This window comes from Hyperoodon ampullatus (assembly GCF_949752795.1).
Source record: "Hyperoodon ampullatus genome assembly, chromosome: 10".
NCBI lineage: Eukaryota > Metazoa > Chordata > Mammalia > Artiodactyla > Ziphiidae > Hyperoodon > Hyperoodon ampullatus.
In genome coordinates this window covers 66826850-66842739 of record NC_136923.1, presented here as the reverse complement: position 1 = coordinate 66842739, position 15890 = coordinate 66826850, and the positions used below count along the sequence as shown (strand labels likewise).

At 41.8% G+C, this 15890-nt stretch overlaps 1 protein-coding gene across 3 annotated transcripts in view; it reads left to right on the top strand.

Moving 5' to 3' along the window:
- Positions 1 to 3981: 3981 nt before the first annotated feature.
- ILRUN (inflammation and lipid regulator with UBA-like and NBR1-like domains) overlaps positions 3982 to 15890 on the top strand; it is a gene marked incomplete at its 5' end in the record, with an annotated part of 116432 nt that continues 104523 nt past the window's right edge. For all 3 annotated transcript variants that reach the window (XM_079713618.1, XM_079713619.1, XM_079713617.1), the window contains one exon: positions 3982 to 4139. In XM_079713618.1, the coding sequence (XP_079569744.1) occupies positions 3982 to 4139 (158 nt within the window). The remainder of the gene's footprint in view (positions 4140 to 15890) is intronic.

Below are 15890 nucleotides of genomic sequence, written 5' to 3'. Positions count from 1 at the left end.
TCCACCAACCCATTGAGTTCCAATTCCAAATTCCTGAGAGAGAGAATCTGATTGGCTTACCCTGGGTCAGGTGTCTCCCTCTTGTCCAATCAATGAAGGCTAAGGGACATGGTTATGTGGGTCAGAGATGGCTGCTGAGGGCCAACTAGAGGGTTGTTAAAGGTCTGAAGAGAAAGGAGGTCATCATAGTTTGGATGAATACCCAAAAGTTTTCTACTACAAGTTGCTATTGTCATATAATGTATCCTAACATCAATTTGGACTCTGTTTATTCTCTGAATCAGTTATGCTGTGGCATAATCTTCATACTAGCTGGCCTTGGCAAGTCTGAATCTTAAGGACTTGGAGATATGGAGGCAATCTAGGCTGCTCTGGTGAAATGAATCACTTTTCTCCTAGACTTTCAAGTTGTGAATGACAGAATGCCTTAAATTCCTTAAGGAACCCTGAAATTGACCTGGTCTAGGTATCTGGGATTAGTCCAAATTTTTTACATAAGATCACCAGCTCAAGAAATTTGGAAAGAAAGTGGCAGGTCTTGGGAATATTCCAGGCAGTAGTATATTCGAGCATATTGCCTGACATGAGATGGTGCCTAGAAGCCCTTTTGGAATAGTGCTTGTCAGCTTTCCTTCCTTAGGGTGGTGCTCAGCAACTTGTCCTTTTGCCTCTCAACCAGTCCTTCTCCAGGCCCTGTCCCAACAAAACAAAACAAAGCTGCAGAGCCATCAGGGCAGGACCACAGGTGTTGCTATATAACCCTTCAGACTCAAGTGGAGATTCACATTTCTGAGACTCTCCTGACTGGGTATCACCTCGGTTTCCTCCATTTCATATCCCACCCCCACAAAAGAATTTTTCCATGGGGGAGTGGGGGTGGGCTGGTTCTTCATCTCTAATTGCCAGCCATCTTGGTCAGTGTATACAGTGGTTAGGGATGGGACAGTTTTTGTTTTTTTGGCTGCACTGTGCAACTTGCAGGATCCTAGTTCCCCCACCAGAGACCGAACCCATGCCCCCTGCAATGGAAGTGCAAAGTCCTAACCACTGGACCTCCAGGGAAGTCCCAAGGGATGGGACAGTTTTTTTTTTTTTTTGCGGTACACGGGACTCTCACTGTTGTGGCCTCTCCCGTTGCGGAGCACAGGCTCCGGACGCGCAGGCTCAGCGGCCATGGCTCACGGGCCTAGCCTCTCTGCGGCATGTGGGATCTTCCCGGACCGGGGCACGAACCTGTGTCCCCTGCATCGGCAGGCGGACTCTCAACCACTGCGCCACCAGGGAAGCCTGGGACAGTTTTTTATTGGGCATGACTGTCCCAAGAATTGTAGATGATTAGCATTTCTGGTCCTCAGGGAATTAGTGGCCAGGAATTAATACCACCCCCAATCTTATGAGAATCAAAAATGTCCCCAGAAAGTTTCAGAATTCATTTGAGGAGTAGTTATACTCCTTTGAGATAACTCCCATCATGAACTGACATTCTGAGCCATTTGGGTCTCTTCTTTGCAAGAATCTTTTTGTATTATGTGGGCTGTTTAGGTGAGAGCTAAGACCCTAGTACTGCATGGGGTTGGCCAAGAGCTTTTAATTTCCTTTGGGTCAGCATTCTAATAGAATCATCAGATTCCAATAACATTTTTTTCTTTTAGACCCTTGGTCAACACAACTTTAATCCATGAATGTTGCAAGTTAAAACACTTCCAGAAAGTGTATAGTCTAGCATCAAATCAGATCTTGGATCTGCATTTCAAATTATTTTGTATGTAAGGCCACATTGAACTCAAAGTATAAAGGGAATTGTAGCAGGATATAGTGGATAGAGCACTAGACTGGGAGTTTCTGTGATTACTAGCTGTGTGATTTTGGGTTAATCAATTCTCCTCTCTTGGTTTCAATTCCTTCATCTGTAAAACGAGGAGGTTAGATTAGACAGTCTCAGTTCCTTTCAGCTCTAATGTTGGGATTTTTATAATCTTTCTGTGTTCCCATTCCATCATCCAAAAGATTGGGACAGTATGTGCTCACCTCTGAGGGAGACTAAATTTTTCTTAATAGTAGTGAAATATTCCAACATTATGGCCATCCAAAAATTAGGCCCTGGCAATGATCTAAGCTTCCACAGAGATCTTAGAGATCCAAGAACAGTTTCTTATAAAATGTTTATAACTAGTGTCTAATATGAGTTCGTAAGTATGCTGTTAAACGTGTCTGTTTCCCATAAAATACTCCTGTTGGAGGAAAAAAATTATTGGAGAGAGAAAGGATGGTCCCTTATTAAGAAAAGAGAAAGGGCACATATTTCATATTTTAATGGAGGACCAGTAAGGGAAGTGAAGTAGAAGAGGGACCAGGTGAAGAAGTAATCCCTGCCTACTTGTATCACTGTCTAACCCCACAGTCATCTCAAGTTTATGGCCAGAATACTAGTTACCATTTCTTAAGTGCTTCTTATGGAGCAGGCAGGGTACTGAGCTTACATATTGTTACCTCATTTAATCCTCACAACAATCCTATCTGGGCAAGCACTATGATTACCAATAACTGGCAGAATGAGAATTTGAATCTCCAATATGTGTGACCCCAGAACCTAGGCTTTTAAAGCCATTGTTTTAGTCTTATTTAGTAGTGGGACAGAAGGAGGTAGAATGTTTTCCCTTTCCAAAATCTCATGGCACCCCGGATACTACTGGTCACTTATTCCAGTTGTCTGCTTGTTGAAATTGTTATGGAAAACATACTCCATTAGGAATGAAAGATGGGTTCTAGTTTTGCTGCTCTGTATTTTTGGACAAGGCATACAAACTTTCTGGATCTCACTTTCCTTATTTGTAAGACAGACAAAGAGCCACTTGAAGGCAGGAGAACGTTTCTTTTTCGTCTTTTCCCCGTGTGGATGTGTTAGGCAAATCGTGGTGAAAGAAGGAATGGAGGTACACAAGATGGTCCCTATGCGTCCTTTCTCATTCTTTGATCTTGAAAAGGGGCCCTGACCAGTTAGGTGTACTATATGTACCGTAACATTTTAAAAACTTAACAAGGCAATGTCAAATTCTCGGGACTTAACCTTTATTTTGAGAGGGTTGGTCTTGACGGAGTGGGTGTAAGATTATATGCGGTGTTCGTCTGGACCTGTGATTGACGTTTGTATCAAGGCCTCCCTTACTTTCCGGAAACTGGAGACTACCGTTGCATAACAGAAACAGCACGGGTAAACTGGAGTAATCATCACCGAGGGTGGTCGGGAGCCTAGGATTTTAGGGCATTATCCCTCTGGGAAAGCAGCTCTAGAAACTTATGCAAACAAGTCCTTCCAGAGCGAGGGGCAAAGCCCTGGCTGGGAGGACTGGGTCTTGTGTGCCATCTGGTACTTGACCTTGCCCTGGCTTCTGTTCTTCCCCGACTTCAGTTTCCTCACCTCCCAAACGCTGCCGTTGTCGTACAAGAAGATCCCGGAGCTTTTCCCCGCCAACCCCGGGCTTTAACTCCTCCCCCTCAGCGTGGGGGCGGGGCGAGGAAAAGGTCAGGCCAGGAGTCACCTCCCCGCGCCTCCCGGCCGTCCCCTTCCTCCTTCCCACTGCCCGCCCCCTCGCTCCACCTTGGTGAGGTCACGCGGGGGACGTCACGGGGTTCTGACGCCACAGAGGGGCGGGACTCCGGGAGAGGAAGGGGCGGGGCTAGGCGGGCGACGCTTGCGCAGTGGGCGCGGCGCGGGAGGAGGCGGAGGCGGTATAGAAGCGAGAGGCGGCGGCGGCGGCGGCGGAGGCGGTGGCACTGGGGGGGGTGGGGGGGGGGAGCGCGAGAGTGAGTGAGTGGCTGAGTGAGTTTACCCCTATGAGGCGGTGAGAGGCCCGGGGCCTACCTCAGAGGAGCGGGGTCGCGGCGCCAGCTAGCAGCGGGCCCCCTCCCGGTCCCCGGGCCCGGCGGCGCGGCGGCGGCTCAGTTGTGAGGAGGCGGGGAAGCGAGTGTCCGGCCCCAGCCATGGAGGGCATGGACGTGGACCTGGACCCCGAGCTGATGCAGAAGTTCAGCTGCCTGGGCACCACCGACAAGGACGTGCTCATCTCCGAGTTCCAGCGGTTGCTCGGCTTCCAGCTCAACCCGGCCGGCTGCGCCTTCTTCCTGGACATGACCAACTGGTGAGCCGGCCCCGCCGCGCCAGCCCTGGCAGCGGCCTCGGGGCCCCGAGGGGAAGGGAAGGGACACCCAAGCTCGGCGGCCGGGCGGGACGGTCGGGCACTGAGGGGTACCCGCTTTCTGGGGCGGGGAGGGGTTGTGGGGAACCCTAGGGGCCTGGAAGAAATTTGGGGGCCGAGCAGGGCTGGAGGGGGATGTATGAGGAGAGTTGGGGTCCGTGGAGGGCAGGAGAGGCGGAAGGGAGATGGGCGGGGGTTACTCCTGAGGTTCTGCGGAGTATTAGCGGCCGAGGAACGCGGGAAGAGGGGGAAAGACTTGAGGATCGAGGCGCGGGGTCGACCTGTGAGGAAGAGCGCTGTGGTGTTGGCTAAGAGTAAAAAGCACAGAAAATCTGAATTTGGGGAGTGGGCAAAAGCTTGGGGTATGGAGTTAGGGGCTGAGGATGACAGGGATGAGGGGAAACTGAGGGAGAGAATTAGGTACTATGCAAGAACCTGGCGCGCGGGTGAGACTTGGGAGTTAAGAGCTGAGAAGAACAGATTGTGTGTGTGTGTGTGTGTGTCTGTGTGTCTGTGTGTCTGTGTGTCTGTGTCTGTCCATGTCCATTCGAGGACAGATAAAGAAAAGGGAAAAACTTTATGGGGGAGGACAAGTGAGTACGGTAAGAAAGATGACTTTCCCAAGAGCTGTGCCGGGGAGCGGTGGGATCTACTAGTGGGATCCGCTAATGGAGGACCGGGAGTGCTAGACCTGGGGCACGGTGTGGGAAAAACCTTAGGAAAAGTGAAGGAGAGAGATTATCTTGGGGGAGGGAACTTTCTGAGGGGATTGGAGCCCTGGGCTCCAGAATGCGGGAATGGAGAGGGGCTTATCCAGAGGGGCTTACCGGAAAGAAAGCTGGTTGGTAGATGTTTGGGAAAATGGAGAACTTGACTTAGGCTGGGAACCAAGTATTTTTGGCTTGGAGTTTCCTTGTAGAAGACTGAATTGGGACAGAAGACCATGACAACTTAGACTAAAGGAGTATTTCTTGGCTTTGGGTGGAGCACTTGCTATTTTTGATAAGCAAGGCTTCCCTTTGTTCTTTGAGGGGTTGTTGAGTTCACTCAGGGTGAGTGATTAAGTGGAGACCATTAGACTTCCTTTGAAAGGATTTCAGGTGAAACAACTCATCTTTCTTTGGTCGGAAAGCCATGAGATGATTGCCCTTTGCTCCCTGTGTTGGGCATGTGGAATCTTGTTTCTCTTGGCATCACTTATACAACCAGCCTCCCCTTTATTCCCTGTCCACTGGATGCCTCAAGCAATGCCAGAAAAAGAGGCTGTCAGCCTAGTCTTTATCCCGTTACTCATCGAGCCCTATCCTGAATGATGCCCATCTTATTAATGGGAGCCTTATAGCTGTGGTGACGTGTGAATTTTTTTATGTGCAGCATCATTGGCAGGTCCTGTTGTTTATCTTTAAAGTTGATTGTTATAGTAAGAGTGGGATTGAGTTTCTAGATGTTTAGAAAACTCTTTGAATGCAGGAGATAGTCTTTATAATTAAAGAAGCATTTGTGATCCCCACTTGTATCTTTTATGTCCGGGATGATCTCAGACAAGGACTACAGCCTGCAGTAGTTTTCTGAACACCAGTCTATGTGTTTAATAGAGAGTGACAGGGGTTATTGAAAACAGCAAGAAGAGGTATTACACTGGTGAGATTTAGAAGTAAAGCTATATCTTGAGGAGGGTTGTACCCTTGCCTGCCTGCTTCCTACTCCCAGCTCCTTTTCTTCCTTGTTTACACTAGTTCAGTGTAAGAGACTTGGCATATAGTTGCTGCCAGTTTGGTAGGGGAGGATCATTATTTCTCCCCACCCTCTTGTGAGTTGTATCATTTAAATCCTGCCCTAATAAGTTTTTAGTTTTTTAGAGTCAGTATTTATTAGTACAATTATTAATGGCTACAGAAACAATGTAATGAATTTTATATGCTTGAGGTGTGTGTGTGTTTAACATCTAAGATTGTTTTTAAGTGTTGTGAAAGGTGAGGCCCAGTGTGGATGAGGAAAAAAAATAATTATGGTTGCATTATAAAAATTTTATTTGAATTTTATGTAAAAATTATTAAGCTCAATGACACTGAGTAGCATGTGTTCTGATGAGATGTTATCTCTGTATAAAACAAGGTGATATCAGCATTCCTGAACAAAGGAGTGAGCCATTAAAAAAGCCATTCTGGTTTTAAAACAGAAGTCAGTAGCTTCTTAGGAATCCAGGCAATTAAGTGATAACTCAGCTTTAAGTACGTTACCTTATTTTTTGACTGTAGAAGTCATGTTCTTTCTTTTCTTTGATTATAAAATGAAAAATTTGTGAACTGAAGGAAGTAAGGCTTGTTATGCTTTTCTTTCTAATGAAAGCAGTTAGTTTCATAATCCAATATTGTGTTTTGATTCCTATGTTGACCTGGCTAAATTTGTCTTTGTTTTAAACAAATACTCATCATAATTAATAAAATCTAGTTAAAATACATACATGAATGCATACCTGGTCAAAATATTTGTGTGTTAAATAAATATCTAAAGTCTAGAAATGTATTTTTTAACATGTTTATTGGAATATAATTGCTTTACAGTCGTGCGTTAGTTTCTGCTTTATAACAAGGTGAATCAGCTATACATATACATATATCCCCATATCTCTTCCCTCTTGGGTCTCCCTCCCACCCTCACTATCCCACCCCTCTAGGTGGTCACAAAGCACTGAGCTGATCTCCCTGTGCTATGCGGCTGTTTCCCACTAGCTATCTATTTTACATAGAAATGTATTGTTTTTAAGTGTCATTTAATGTCTGACTTCGGAAACTGTCGAGATAGTCCCGGTAGAGGTTGCCAAAATTTCTCTCAAGTTGCTGTGGTTAACCTGTTGAATTTGAGATGATTAACCCTCCTGTGACTTTATAAGTGCCTGCTTTGGGTTGTAATAAATAACCACCATTCAGTTGTCTAGTGATTGTTAAAAAATAATGTGGTAAAATAAAAATGATTATTTTAAAATGAAGGCCACGAGTCTTCTAAAATGAAACCCTACTTGGAAAGGTTTGTTTTCAAAAGTAAGAATTTATTTTTGTTGTTGGTAACAAACAACTTTTTAAGAAGATGTTGAAAATTGGCTAAATTGAGTGTTTTGGCCTTATAAGTTACCTACCGTGTAAACATAGATTTTTTTTTTTTTTTTAGTCTTAGGTTGTATATGCATTATATAGATATTTCTATTTAATTTAGAACCCAGTATTATTTCAGTTTTGTACTGTTTACACCTGAGCTGGCAGGTATGCTGCTGGAGATTGGTGGAACTGACTCTTAACAAAAGTAGTTAATTTTTAGTTCCTAAGTAAGTACATAAAGCGCATAAATGGTGTGGTGAAGGAACCCAATATCTGAAGCTAAACTGAAATGACTTGTAGATTAGAATAACTTTCTATAGGTGGAATGTCTTGCAAAGACACTTTTGGGCTGTGAGTATAGAACTTGGAATTCTAAAACTGGAAGCTGGCTTAAGATTCTCTAGTTCATTCCAGTTTTTCCTGCAAAATTGCATATAACCCTTCCAAGATAGCTTATTCTTGCATCCCTGAGGGCAGAGATTTGCATGATACCTTATGGTAGTGTTTAATTACCTTTCTAGTTAGAATTATGTCAAAACTGAATCTTTCTTACTGTAATTAAGCTTTTTTCATTTGCTTGTGTCCTCCGTGGAGATGAATAATAAACACTTTCCTTAAGAGGTCAGAAAGCTTCTATTAATACAAATTACTAGAAAATTTCAACCATTTGTCATTTTAACACATTCCGTTTAATGGTTTCTCACTCTTTAATGTAGTCTGATAGATTTATATGTATTTTTAAGTGGAAACCAACAGAATTGAGAGGAGAGCTTAATAGTGGTGAAATATACATAACATAAAATTTAACATTTTTAGTCAATTTTAAATGTACAGTTCAGTGTTACATGAGATTTTAAATTCAGTTGTGGCCCTCAAAGTCATTTGTCTCTGTTATGTTTTCAAAGTGAGTTATTCTTTAGTGTTTGTGACAAGAAGCAAATAACACTTGTAGGTTTTTTAGAGAATGTTAACGTAGGAGTTATTTCTCATTATAGGGATAAGTAAATTATCTTTGACCAGCATATAGACAATGTTGGTTGTTTCTGTCCCTCCTATTCATTAAGCTAGTGCTTTGCAGTTTTGGTGCAAAACTGCAAAAGTTTTGCAACATCCTAGGTTGCCTTCAGGTATCTTCAGGAAGCAGCGTGTATTTTTTGGAACACTACACACGCCCATCATGGATACAACAGATGTTTTCTAGAAAAATAACTCAGGAAAAACATTTTTGTAAAATAATGTCCTATTGACTTTCTCAGTATTGTCAGAAGCACCCTTCTGGATAAAATGAAGGTATAACCACTATGCAATGAAGTGAAATCAGAATCTCGATGTAAAAATTCATTGTACATCCTATCTGATCTCACAATGCCTCCCCCGCCTGATCTTAATCCATTTCTCAGTCACCTGCATGCTAAATGAGTTTCTGATCCACTCTCTGGTTTATATGTATGCATCTAGGAAAAGTCTCTTTATGACAGATAAAACATGATATTAATAATGGTCTCCTTTAAAAATGTGTGCCAAGCAGCAGCTTTAGGAAGAGAATAGGAGGGGTCGCATAACAATGACAGAGTGTTGTGCACGCTATTGCATTTTTAAGAAGGTTGGGAGTTCTTGGTTTGGACCTTCTTCTTTCCCACTTTTTGGCCTTTTTTGAGTGGCACACACAGGTTGGGACTCTGAGTATAATATAAAATAGTTTACAAATAGAGCATCAAGATTCATTTTAGTTTTAAAAGGAACGTGGTAAAAAGTACATTGTTGTCCTGCAGGAGGTCTTTTTACTGTTCAAGTGCTGTGGGACTTGCATTTCTGATTATATATCAAGTCAGAACTAATCTCCATTATCGCCAGGGTGGGTGGAGGTGTTTCTTTACCATCTCTTGTCTTCCGACTCCCCCACCCCAATTTGTCTAGCACATAACAGCAAAAACTCAACCAAACAGTATTTATTTATTTATTTATTGGTCACAAGGCTTACAGGATCTTACTTAGTTCCCCACCAGGGATTGAATCTGGGCCCCGGCCTTGAAAGCACCGAGTCCTAACCACTGGACCACCGGGGAATTCCCTCAACCAGCCAGTATTTAAAGAAACGTGTTTTGGATAGACCCCTGGCAGATAGTGTAATACAAAAGCAGAAGACAGCCTCTATCATAATTTGCTCTCTAACAGGAAAAGAACATGCCTGAAACTATGAGAGAAAAAGTTTGGGGATAAATAAGGAAGCAGCATTCATATGTTAATGCTGAATTAACTGAGTAAAATTTCAGAACAGGTAAGAATGGACTGAATCAAACAGAACCAGTGATTCACAAATATTGAGTGCTTGCTATGGGTAGGTTGCTTTCTTAGAAGGTTTGAAATGGTTGGGATTTGAATTGATGGAAAAGTTGTGTAATGTTAGGTGGAGGATATTTCCTGAGTGAAACCAGGAAGGAGCAATTGGAGCAGAGCTGTCTGGAAGATTGGCTTGACAAGAATGTATTTAATGGGATCAGAAGTGACGAGAGATGGAGCTTATTTTTATCTTTGCTTTGGAATATTGTTGGTTTTTCAAAAATTGGGGTGAAATTGACATAAAATTGAACCACAGTAAAGTTAACAATTCAGTGGTATTTAGTGTGTTCACAGTGTTGTGCAACCACACCTCTGTCTAGCTAAAACATTTTCTTCACTGCAAAAGGAAACCCAACACCCATCAAGCAGTTGCTCCCCATTCCCTTCTCCCCCCAGCCCCTGGCAACCACCAGTATGAATTCTTTCTCTATGGATGTATCTATCCTGGATATTTCATATAAATGGAATCATAAATATATTTCCTTTTGTGTGTGGCTTCTTTCAAGCTTCATCATGTTGTGTATAGCATGTATCAGTACTTCATTCCTCTTAATGGCTGTTTAATATTCCAGTGTATGTGTATACCACAGTTTGTCCATTCATCCATTGGTGGACATTTGAGCCATTTCTACCTTTTGGCTATTGTGAATAGCGCTGCTGTGAACATGCGTTTAGGTATACTTGTTTGAGTACCTGTTTTCATTTCTTTGGATATATATGTAGGAGTTGAATTGCTGGGTCATATGGTAATTCTATATTTAACTTTTTGAGGAGCCACCAAACTATTTTCCACAGTGGCTGAGTCATTTACATTCCCCTAGCAATGTTTGAGGGTCTGTACCAATTTTCCTACAAACTTGACAACACTTATTTTCCTTTTTTAAATTATAGTGAGTCTGCAGTGGTACCTCATTGTGAGATTGATTTGCATTTCTCTGATTACTAATCGTGTTGAATGTCTTTTCATATGCTTGTTGGCCATTTGTGTATCTTTTTTGGAGAAATGTCTATGAAAGTCCTTTGCTGGTTTTTTAACTGGACTGTTTGTCTTTTTGTTGTTCAGTTATAAGGGTTCTTTATATATTTTGGATACTAGACCGTTATCAGATATTTGATTTGCAAATATTTTCTCCAATTCTGTGGATTGTGTTTTTTCATAATTTAAAAAAACCTATTTATTTATTTATTTTTGGTTGCGTTGGGTCTTCATTGCTGTGCGTGGGCTTTCTCTAGTTGTGATGAGCAGGGGCTACTCTTTGTTGCGGTGCATGGGCTTCTCATTGCTGTGTCTTCACGTGTTGCGGAGCACGGGCTCTAGGCGCACGGGCTTCGGTAGTTGTGGCGCACGGGCTTCAGTAGTTATGGCGCATGGGCTTAGTTGCTCTGTGGCATGTGGGATCTTCCCGGACCAGGGCTCGAACCCATGTCCTCTGCATTGGAAGGCGGATTCTTAACCACTGTGCCATCAGGGAAGTCCCCTATGGATTGTTTCTAAAATTTTCTTGTTAATGTTCTTTGATGCATAAATGTTTTTAATTTTGGTGAGGTCCAATTTATTTAATTTTTTGTTGTTGCTTGTGCTTTTGGTGTTATAGGTAATAATTTATGCCAATCCAAGATCATGAAGATTTACCTTTGTTTTCTTCTAAGAGTTTTATGGTTTCAGTTCTTATATTTAGGTCACTGATCCATTTTGAGTTAACTTTTGCATATGGTTTAGGTGGGAGTCCATCTTCATTCTGTAGAGTTTAATTTTGATCATATTATATGCTCTGGAATTGGCTTCTCATTGACTCTCCATTAAATATACCCTTTACTTGTATTAAATATGTACTGTACTTGCTTTGGCCACCACTGAAAATTGGGCCAGAAAAGTGTGCAAGGTTTTCTGATGGGGGAAAAAAACTTATGCATGTTCTATGGGCACCAAAAACTAAATGTATGTTCAAAAGGTCAATCCTCCCCGCCCCCAATCCTTCAGCTTTTCTTTCTGACTTTTTCCTGTTTCATTAATAGCTACAGTGGTCTTCCAGACATAAGGCTTGAACTGTGTTATTTCCAGTGCCCTCTCTTTCCTGGATACCCCAGATCATTTGCCAAACCCAGCTCATTTCCACTCTGCAGTGCACCTCCCAACTGTCTCTTTTTTCCATTCTCCTTGCCATCACCTTAGCGTATATAGATTATGTTACCACTTTAACAGGGTAACATAGGAATAGTCTCCAAATTGGTTTTCTGCACCAGGTTCTCCTCCTTCCAGTCCATTTTGTGGACATACCCCTACCAGGTCAGTCTTTCTGAATCACAGCTTTGATCAGGGCCCTTCTTTTCTCAGAAACCTTTGTGCCTTGTTGTAGACCAGGTAAAGAGCAGAGAGCTTTAGCTTGACATTCAGGACCTTCCATAGATTGATCCAGCATATCTTTGGTGATGGGTATCCTGCTCCTCTCTGCCCCGTTCAAGCTGGCCGCTGCTCATTTCCCACACATACTTTTGCTTTCCCAATTTTTTTTTTTTTTTTGCAGTATGCGGGCCTCTCACTGTTGTGGCCTCTCCCGTTGCGGAGCACAGGCTCCGGACGCGCAGGCTCAGTGGTCGTGGCTCACGGGCCCAGCCGCTCCGCGGCATGTGGGGTCTTCCCGCACCGGGGCACAAACCTGTGTCCCCCGCATTGGCAGGCGGACTCTCAACCACTGCGTCACCAGGGAAGCCCTGCTTTCCCAATTTTTAACTTTTTTCTTCTACCTAGGATACTGTTATTTCCTTTCTTTATACCTCATGAAATCCTTTTTTTTTTTTTTTTTGAAATTGGGACACGAATTCTTGGTAGTGCTGTCTTCTCTGAACTGCACTCTTGCCTTTTTAATAACGGTTATCATGTATGATGCACAGCCTGGAGAGGAAAATGTGCCCTAACAGCCTTTGTTTCTTCCTAAGCATCTGATGCAACACTTTGTATGTAGTAGGTGCTCAATAAATATTTGTTGAAGTAGTACCTGAAGATAGGTGGGAATAAAGATTTTGTTTTTATGGAAGTCTTGAAGTCTAGCGCTGTTAGAAGAAACAAGTTCTATAAACTAGGCTTCTTTTCAGGCTCTTTTGTTTGTAGGTTTAATTTGGGCATACATGACATGAAAGCAAATTAAAGTTTAAGTAACAACAAGAATATTGTTTCTGGAAGCAATCTGAGCCCTCTGCAGGTTGGCCCCACCTTGTTATATACCTACCTTTCCAGGCATGTCTCCTTATACTAAATATTTTTTGTAATCAGTTTATGAGAGAATGTATTAATCAAAGTTAGGTAACAGTTATTTAGATATGAATGGAGAAGAATATTTTTTAAAATCTCTGAAGTTCTCCTGGATCTTTGCCAGTATTTTTTATTGAGGAAGAACTGTAAAAAGCAGCATAAGCACATAGTAAGTTCAAATAGTTTAGAAGGGTCTAAGCAGGAATTGCAAACTAAAATGCTTATAGATGCCAGGTGGGGGACATGAACAGTTGAAGTATGTGTGAGCTAGAAAGCACTTGCCTTTTTATAAAGAGGATGTCTGATACTTGCCTTAAGTCAAATAATTGCCACGCTGGAATGGGGGCCCAGCGTTCTTAGATTTTTCCATTTTTTCAAGAGAAGCCAGAAATTCAGATTTTTATGGGAAATTTCCTGATTTTCAAACGTTGGCAACTATTTTAAATACTTTTAAAACATTGTGTGGGCCAAATAAACTACATCTGTAGGTGGGATATGGTCCTTGGGCCGCTAATTTGCAACCTGTGGATGAATAGTGAAAAGCAAAAATCCCCTCTCCTTTCTAGATATAGCCACTACTATTTCTTCTGTACCTTTTAGAAAATGTTCATGTCTATAGACTTTTGTACATATACACAGGTAATTTTTTTTGCATGTGTGTATATGTATATGTGTATATAAAAAATTAAATGTATATAAAAACTTTTAATAGCAGTGGTATTGCTATTTGAATAATTATTCTTCCTATCCAGACTAGTGGGTACCATATCTCTTGCACCTTCTTTGCTTCAGTGAGCAGTGAATTAGCTGTCAAGGTACTTGGATAGGATGATCAAATAGATAGGCTTTATTAATTGACAATGCAGTGGTGAAACTAATATATTGTAAATCAACTGTACTTCAATAAAAAAACACAATAAAAACCAACGAAAAGCAACGAAAAACCCGTGCAGTGGTGGATTTGGTCTCTTCAAATATAGTAAAATTTCTTCACTGTATTAACAGACTCTCATCTAGTGATTACATATACTTATTAAACCTTAGTTTTGCTGTGTTAAGAGCAAAATGTGTTAAGTAAACTATCTAGCAGTGAGCTCATCTGAATTTACTTATGAGGTACTGTCAGAGAACACATTTCATAATTTGAACTTTTTAGGGACCCAAAACACAAAACTGAAACTCACTTTAACTCTTTATTAAACCACCTTGTACAGATAACACTAATACATTTTTCACTCTATGGAAGGGTAATTGATTTTGTAAGTGATTTTCTAATGATTTGCCAAAGTTAATGTATGTCTTGGGAGGGGTAGCAGTTTATTCCAAATATGGAACTCAGCCTCATTGAATTTACTAGGTACTGCGTTTGAAAAGACTCACTTTTAAAAATGAATGGTTACGTTTTCTTAAAATGTTTGAGCCTCGGGTCTGTACAGTGTTTCCAGGAGTTTGAACTTGAATTATTGGGCTTGAGGTCAGTGATTCATAGCCTATTATGTAGCAACAGCTTACTAATGATTGATTGAATGATACACGATGTGCTTCTAAAATGCTTTGTGGTCAGCATTTATCTTCTAAAGTAAATTTTGCCTTTTAATTAAAAAAATATTTTGATAACAGGCTTTGAGTAGTGGAAATCATTAGCCAAGGGATGGGGTTTGCATACACCTGTAACTGGGAACTACTGCCTTTAAAATATTTTTAAATTAAAAAATAGTAACAATTGTATTATGACATACATCTTACTGCATATAAGCTAGAAAATACCAAAAAGAAAAAAGAAAAAAATAAGCCATACTCATGGGACCCAGAAATAAGCAATTTTAACCTTTTGATCTGTATCCTTTTAATACTATTGTGTGTGTGTACCTGTGTTTGCTTTACAAAAGTGGAGTATTTACTATATTCTGGGTATTGTTTTAAGTGATTAAGTTTAATATATAATGTTCATAATAATTCTGGGAAATAAATACTGTTATCTTCATTTTACAGAAAAGGATTAGAGACTCAGTGAGGTTAAATAACTTACCTAAAGTTATGTGGGTAATACATGGTAGAAATAGGATTCAAGTATAAGCAGCTTGGGACCACAGTCTGTGCTCCTGATTGTTGTGTTTTACACGCTGTATGGGTTTCTAGGACTGCCATAACAAACTACCACAAGCTGGGTGGCTTAAAACAAATTTATTCTCTTACAGCTCTGGAGGTTGGAAGTCTGAATTCAGGGCCTGGGCAGGGCTATGCTCCCTCTGAAGATTCTTAGGGAAGAATTCTTCCTTACCTCTTCTTAGCTTCTGATAGCTCCTGGCATTTCTTGGTGTTCCTTGGCTTGTAGATGCATCACTCCAGTTTGTCTCAGAAGTCACATGACCTTCTTCCGTGTGTGTGTGTGTGTGTGTGTGTGTGTGTGTGTGTGTGTGTGTGTGTGTGTGTGTGTTGGGGGGGTAGGGGGTGTGGGGGGGTATGTGTCTCCTTAGAAGGAAACCAGCCAGTTGGATTTAGGACCCAACCTAATCTAGTATGACCACATCTTAACTGATTATGTCTGCACAGACTCTGTTTCCAAATAAGATCATGGTTCTGAGGTTCTGGGAGGACATGAATTCAGGGGGATACCCTTCAACCAATATACACACTATTTGTAGTCTGTTTTCACTTAAAAATATGACCATTTCTCCATTCTTTTTTTTTTTAAGATTTATTTATTTATTTACTTACTTATTTTTGGCTGTGTCGGGTCTTAGTTTCGGCACGTGGGGTCTTCGTTGAGGCATGCAGGATCTTTCATAGCGGTGCACGGGCTTCTCGCTAGTTGTGGCGGCATGTTTTCTCTCTCTATTTGTGGCCCGCAGGCTCCAGGGTGCGTGGGCTCTGTAGTTGTGGCACGTGGGTTCCAGAGCGTGTGGGCTCTGTAGTTTGTGGCACGCAGGCTCTCTAGTTGAGGCACATGAGTTCAGTAGTTGTGACACGTGGGCTTAGTTGTCCTGCAGCATGTGGGATCTTAGTTCC